At 39.9% G+C, this 6,463-nt stretch overlaps 1 protein-coding gene across 2 annotated transcripts in view; it reads right to left on the minus strand.

Moving 5' to 3' along the window:
• Positions 1 to 5,128: 5,128 nt before the first annotated feature.
• LOC101855536 overlaps positions 5,129 to 6,463 on the minus strand; it is a gene marked incomplete in the record, with an annotated part of 9,582 nt that continues 8,247 nt past the window's right edge. For both annotated transcript variants that reach the window (XM_013089997.2, XM_005111681.3), the window contains 1 exon segment: positions 5,129 to 6,387. In XM_013089997.2, coding sequence (XP_012945451.1) covers positions 5,190 to 6,387 — 1,198 coding nt within the window.

The following is a 6,463-nucleotide window of genomic DNA, read 5'->3' on the forward strand; positions in this document are numbered from 1 at the left end:
CTACATCTAGATCTACTGACTTACCGTGATCCTGTAGCCTACACGTAATATTATAACAGCAATGTAATAATACTGCCATCTAAGGGCACACATCGACGTAACTGCCCATTTCATTATTTTGAAATAAAATTGCAAAATTGCAACAATAACAACAACAAAAACAAACATATATAAATAATAATAATCATTACGCAAAAAGCTGGGTTTTTTAAAATAATATTTTTTGTTGTTGTTGTTGTATTAGTGGAGATTTTACGGCACTACCAACTGCATAAGGACATATGAGCGCCCCTAAAAGCTTTTGACATTGATAAGTTATAAGCATAATTTTTTGGGATCAATCACTTCCGAGGCTTTATTACTCTGAAAAATAACTATTTTGGTTGTAGATACGTCGAAGTGTCTTTGAATAAGATATAGGTTAGACCATAGTGTGAAAAACACCCAAAAAATCTGAAAAATTCCATTTTGTCAGATACGTTGTTATGTATTGGGGCGTCAGAATAAATGTGCGGCAGCTTAACTTTAAAGTAAAAAAAAAAGAAAGAAAAAAAGTCATATTTAGTTGGGAAATCTAGCTGGGAAATCTAGCTAGGAAATCTAGCGGTGAACAGGAAATTTAGAAGAATTGGTTTCAAAAGCGAGCCACGAATTGGTAGACCGAGGAAGCTCAATAATAAATTATAGTAACAAGATCGCAGACATCCAGCTCTACATGTGTAAAATAACACTGTTAGACAGAAATGTTCTACTATAAATCTTTTTGCTTGAGTATATTATTACACTAGTTCTGAAAAGCTATGTGTCGTCAACCCTTCTATATGACTCTGAATGCTGGACAATCACTTAAGACAGTGAAAATAAAATTGAAGCAACAGAAATGTGGTTTCTTAGGAGACTGCTGAGAATATCGTGGAAGGAAAAGAAATCACATGAGGTAGTGCTTGATGAAGCCCACGTGGGGCGCTCACTGTTAAAAACAACCAGGAACATACAGTTTTTGGGACACTTGAATAGACATAAGGGTCTTGAACATCTAGCTCTCACTAGAAAAATTGAAGGCAAACGAGGCTGGGGTAGGCCCAGAGCAACCTACTTTAAGAACCTAAACAAATGGGCAACGGGGAAAAACCAGGGAAACGTAGCTTTTTTAAGAACATTCGAGCAAAGGAATAAATGGAGAACCATGATCGCCGAGGTCTTTCACAGATCTGGCACTGGATGAATAGATGAATATAACACTAGAATTGAATCTATACAATCAATGGCTGATATTAAGTAGTTAGAAGAAAATAATGAAGACAGGAAGAGTTATAAAAAAAGATGCTACGTTAAAGAAACAGTACTTTCGCTACCTGTAGTGTTATCCTATTTTGATTAAACGAAATTTTATTGGCAATTCGAAGTCTGAAGCCACTTCTATATACGTGGTATTCAAATGCTGTGTGCTATTTTTTTTTCTTTTTCTTTAAAAAAAATTACATGTAGATCAACGACTGCACTATGCTATCCTAGAATTACAACGTTGTATCTGCCCAGTACCCAGTTTCGAGCAATTTGACGTAAAAAATTGTGTTTCACAACATGACAAGCTTTCTCGAATGCAATTCTTTGAATATTTTGAAAACGACTCCGAACGATCTTACGATTTAGAGCAAACTTACTTACCATACCTTAAAAAACATAAAATATCGAATATCATAGGTGGGGGATGAAGGCTCGAAACTTACTTAGTCGTAACTAAAAAGAACCGACTCACCAAATCAAGCATCATTGGTGTGAGATCTTGTGTCGGAAAGAATCTGCTGAATAGAAGCATTGGCTGAAAGAGACTCGTTCTCCAGTAGACCGAAGAAGCTGCATGAATTAAACAGTAACCAAGAACGGTGGTGTAAAGATCGCATGAATTGAATCGTGAAGAAAGGTCTCTCTATAAATCTTGTATTAGTATCGCTTTCAAAAAAGGGTCATTTTATAATTCATATTCACAAACGCTTTTAAAAGGGGGTAATTTTATCATTCATATTCACTATAGATAGTACAGTTTGTGTTATATAAGATGCTCATATGACCTTATGCAGTTGCGAGCGCCTTAAAACTACTAAAACATATAAGATGCGGCCATGTAAGAAGAACCGAGTCACTTGGTAGGTCTCTTTGTCGTCCTTATGATACGGTCGGCACACCAACCAAAACATATAGTTTATATATTAGATTAAAAAAAAGAAAAATAATACAATTAAAATAATGAAAATTAAAATAATAAATATACGTGTAAAAAATATATATAATAGTAATAATAATGATAATAATAATGATAGCAATAATAACAACAACAATAATAATAATGATGATTATGATAAAATGAGGAGAATGATAATTATATGAAGAGTTTGTTTTCAAAATGAGATATGTCCATGACTCTCATTCTGAAAAAAAGGCTAACTTGTGTTGTAAGAAAAGTTACTCGTTCTGTGTTTTGAACTACTGGGGTACGTAAAGAGTTGTATCAGTACAACTGGTCGCTTTTCAGCACAAGGGGGCTATCCCCCCAAAAAAATGAAGTTTTCAGAAATTCAAAGGTAAAGATTTTGCCCCTTGAAAATCAAGGAGAGTCTTCTATATAGTCAAACAAATATACACACTTACGAAACTAAACTTCTCCTATAGGAAGGGCATTGCCCACTTTTGGTGTAGGTCAAGATTTCTGGAAAGCCCCGAAATCTGGGTTAGCCCGCTTATCCTTAAAAGCGACCAACTTAGTTCCAGTTCAATTTTTTTTAAACAACAAATTATTGGGGTCAATAGAATTTGACAATGTAAAGGCAAAATTATTTTTTAAATCCAATATAAGACTATTAGGACTTTGTGTTTGTGGCAAAGTGAGATATACCCATTTATTTAGCCGAAATATTCAGAGCCAGCTGCAAATTCTAAGGAATTCTGACATCTCTCCAACTAGAACCATATAGATTACTTTCTCATAATTTTTACCCAGGTTAAGATCATAATTCTGAAAGAGTATAGTATCATAAAGAAAGGTATCCTGTAAAGTCAAAATGTTCGCTATTTTCTCACTCGCCAGCAGAGATACCTGGACACCTGGAGGTGTCATTTTGTTATGTACTATCTAAGGTAGCGCATAGGCACAAGATAAAAATCCTCCCCACGTTTCAATCGAACACATTTCTTGTGCGTACAACAGCGAGGAGCCTCACCGCTGTACCACAGACGCCGGTTGGGTTCTGTACATGATGTTCCCTGGATATCTGGATATCTGGATATCTGGATACCTGGAGGTGTCATCTCTGACTCAGAGGTTAACGTGTAATGACCCTCCATCCTTCACAGTCTCGAGCTGCCGTTGCACATTCTGCCATATCCAGTCCAGTCCATGTTCTTATGTTGTCCATCCATGTTATTCTTCGCCTTCCTCTAGCTCTCCTGAAACACATCTTTCCTTCGAGCACTTCTTTCACAATGGTCTCGTGTCGTTTTAAGAAGCCATAGCATTGCCAGAAATGCAGAGATAAATACCTTAAAGTCCTAAATACGCTATCGAAACAACCACAAAGATTGAAATGACCAAAAGATTGTTGAAAATTCAAACAATATATTATCTGAGCCATGAATAAAATCTGGCAAAGCATTTCAATGAAGTCAATTAATTCATCAAAAGCAATGTTGCGATACTGCCAGTCATCATGATGTAAGCTCATATGACAGTTTGTATAAATTACTGTCAGTGTAATCGACACAACAAAGTAAAAATCGCAGAGATGAATTTTCATTTTCATCATAAATAATGATACAAAAGGGTCAAACAAACAGAGCAGTATGTTCTGACATGCAGCTCAAGTACACTAGAACTAAACACCTACCTTGCCATCTGCAAGTCCATTTGGTCGCTTTTAAGGACAAGAGGGCTAACCCAGATTTCGGAGGTTTCCAGAAATCATGACCTACACTAAAAATGAGCATCGCCCTATCTATAGAACAAGTTTTAGTTATAGAGAAAACTCTCCTTGTCTTTTAATGAAACTGAACGAAGAGCAAAAACTTTACCTTCGATTTTCTCAAAACATCATTTTTCGGGAAAGCGCCCATGTGCTCAAAAGCGACCATTCCAAGCTCTCTTCTGAAGCTTTCGGCCTTAGAACATGCATTGCAGTTTTATTTTATTCCTGTTTGAAGCGTTGCCACTGTACAAATGGCCACTGTGGGTGATTGGCAGTTGCTCTGGTGTGGCTTGCTCTTTCTTTCCTATCAAACATCTATCGTCTTTATCTCCCTTCCTTCTTTTTGTGTTTGTTAATCCCTTGTAACACCTTTAATCTTCGGCACTTATATGACCTTATTGCGTTGCAAGTGCCGTTAAACACTTACTATAACTAAAACGGCCACTTCTTACCCCTACCCCCACCCCTGTGTCTTTTTACATTATAAGGACATTATGTAAGACGTTCGCCTGTTTAAGAGGGCTACTTTTCTCCTCAACAATGGGAGACTGTCATAATTAGACAGTTGCGACTGTACAATGAAAATTAGCAATATTGTTCAAGCGAGGAATAGCACGGAGACATTAATTGTGGTCAGGGGAACGGAAAAACGTGGGACCGACCACTGGTGTCCTCTTGCCACGCTCACAAAACTACTGCTCCCCCCTCTTTCCCCAGCAAAAACAACAAAACAACCAAGAAAAAAGGTAAGTAAAAACAAACAATAAAACATACCAAACTATAATAAATAGACACACGCATAAATAGACGCATTGACACAATAGAACATTCCAAGAGACGAGCAGAGGATTGTTTCAACCAGTTGTTATTTATACGGCTTCAAACTAGCCCACTCCTGCCCCCCCCCCCCCCCCCACACCTCTCTACGCACATTTATAGTGGAAACTCAAAAAAACAACAACAACAAAAAACAACAACACCCCAAAACCAAACAAACGAAACAAATGTAAAAAAAAAAACAACAACAAATAAACGGAAAAGAATTCAACAGAAAAAAACACCCAAAACAAAACAATCAGATACAATGAAAACTTAGCCAAAAAAGAAAAAACAACGCAAAAAAACACCACACGAAACATCAAATCATTCTACACTAAAACAAATCAATATGAAAAACAGATAGACAGGCATTTACTGTTTACTGTAATAATAATAATACTACTACTATTCTTAGAGCCGAACAGAAGACAGATCCTCCCAGGTTTTTTCCAAGTCTTGCTGCGGGCTGCTGTCGTCCAAACCTCCCCTAGCCCCGCCGCTCACGTCAGGGAGGAACTCCCGCTGAAAAAGTTGGCGCTGATTTGAGCCAAGCGACCACCTTGACCTTGACCTTGCCGCCGCCTCTTTCGTGAATGTCGTCGTCGTGGCGTTATTGCCGTCCGCTCTCACTCTCACCGGGGGTTGGAGGTCCGGTCTTGGATCCGCGCCGGCTCTACCTTTCCATTTACCCGCTGAAACAACAACGCCCTTGTTTAGTAACCCCTTCGTCGTCTGACCCGAGACCGTCTTGAGCAGATCCTTGGTAGTGGCATGGTTGTGGAGTAGGCCTGCTGGCGGCGAAAGGGTTAGATCTGCGTCTTTTCGAGTTCGGGAGGCTGCATTCGTTTCGAACCCGGCCCTCTTGCCGCCCGTTCTACATTTGGTAGTTTTCCAGCCTCGATATCGCAGCTTTGGGGTATCGGCGGAACGATTACGTCTCTCCGTGGGATCAACGACGCCACTGGCATCGACTATATTATCCACAAGCTGTTCCCTGCTCCCCCCTCTGCGGAGAGCGCCTCTCTGACCTTCACGTTCCGTCGGGGAAACCCCCTTAAACACGACAGCAGACGGCTTCCGGTTGTACATCCGGGTATTATACCCGGTGTCTCCGCCACTTCCGGAGTCCAGAAAAAATGACTGGGTTCCTCCGAAGTTAGTGTCCAGAATCTCATTCCGAGTTGCAGAACCGCGACCTATTGCGCCATTTCGCCCTCTGTTAGGCCTGCAGAGACTGTAAGAAGAATCAAAAAACCTTTCAACTATGTCAATCTCGTTTGGATTAAGATCTTTATCGCACCTCAGCTGATTGAATAAGTTTTTACCACCAACACCGTGAGCAGGTAATGAGGCTTTGGCGCCCACTCCGAATCTAGGTCGATCTCCCCCGAGAACAAACGGGCTGGTTCTTCGGTCGGAGCGCCGGTCTTGAAGATCCAAAGACTTTGTCGAGTGTTCTGGAATGTTCGCGGCGGTGGACGACTTTGTTGGCGATGGTTTCGTTGTGGGGGAAAGTCGGCGGTGCCGTAAGAGGCGGGAGATTTTCTCCACAAAGTTCTGAGTCAAGGACGAGATGCAGGTCACAACAGCCGCCACGATGACCCCGTACCTGTCCGGGTGGTAGTTGATTTTGTTTTAGGAAGAGTTTTACGGCACTTGCAACACAAGAAGGTCATATATATATA

This window comes from Aplysia californica, unplaced genomic scaffold (assembly GCF_000002075.1).
Source record: "Aplysia californica isolate F4 #8 unplaced genomic scaffold, AplCal3.0 scaffold01100, whole genome shotgun sequence".
Taxonomy (NCBI): Eukaryota; Metazoa; Mollusca; class Gastropoda; order Aplysiida; family Aplysiidae; genus Aplysia; species Aplysia californica.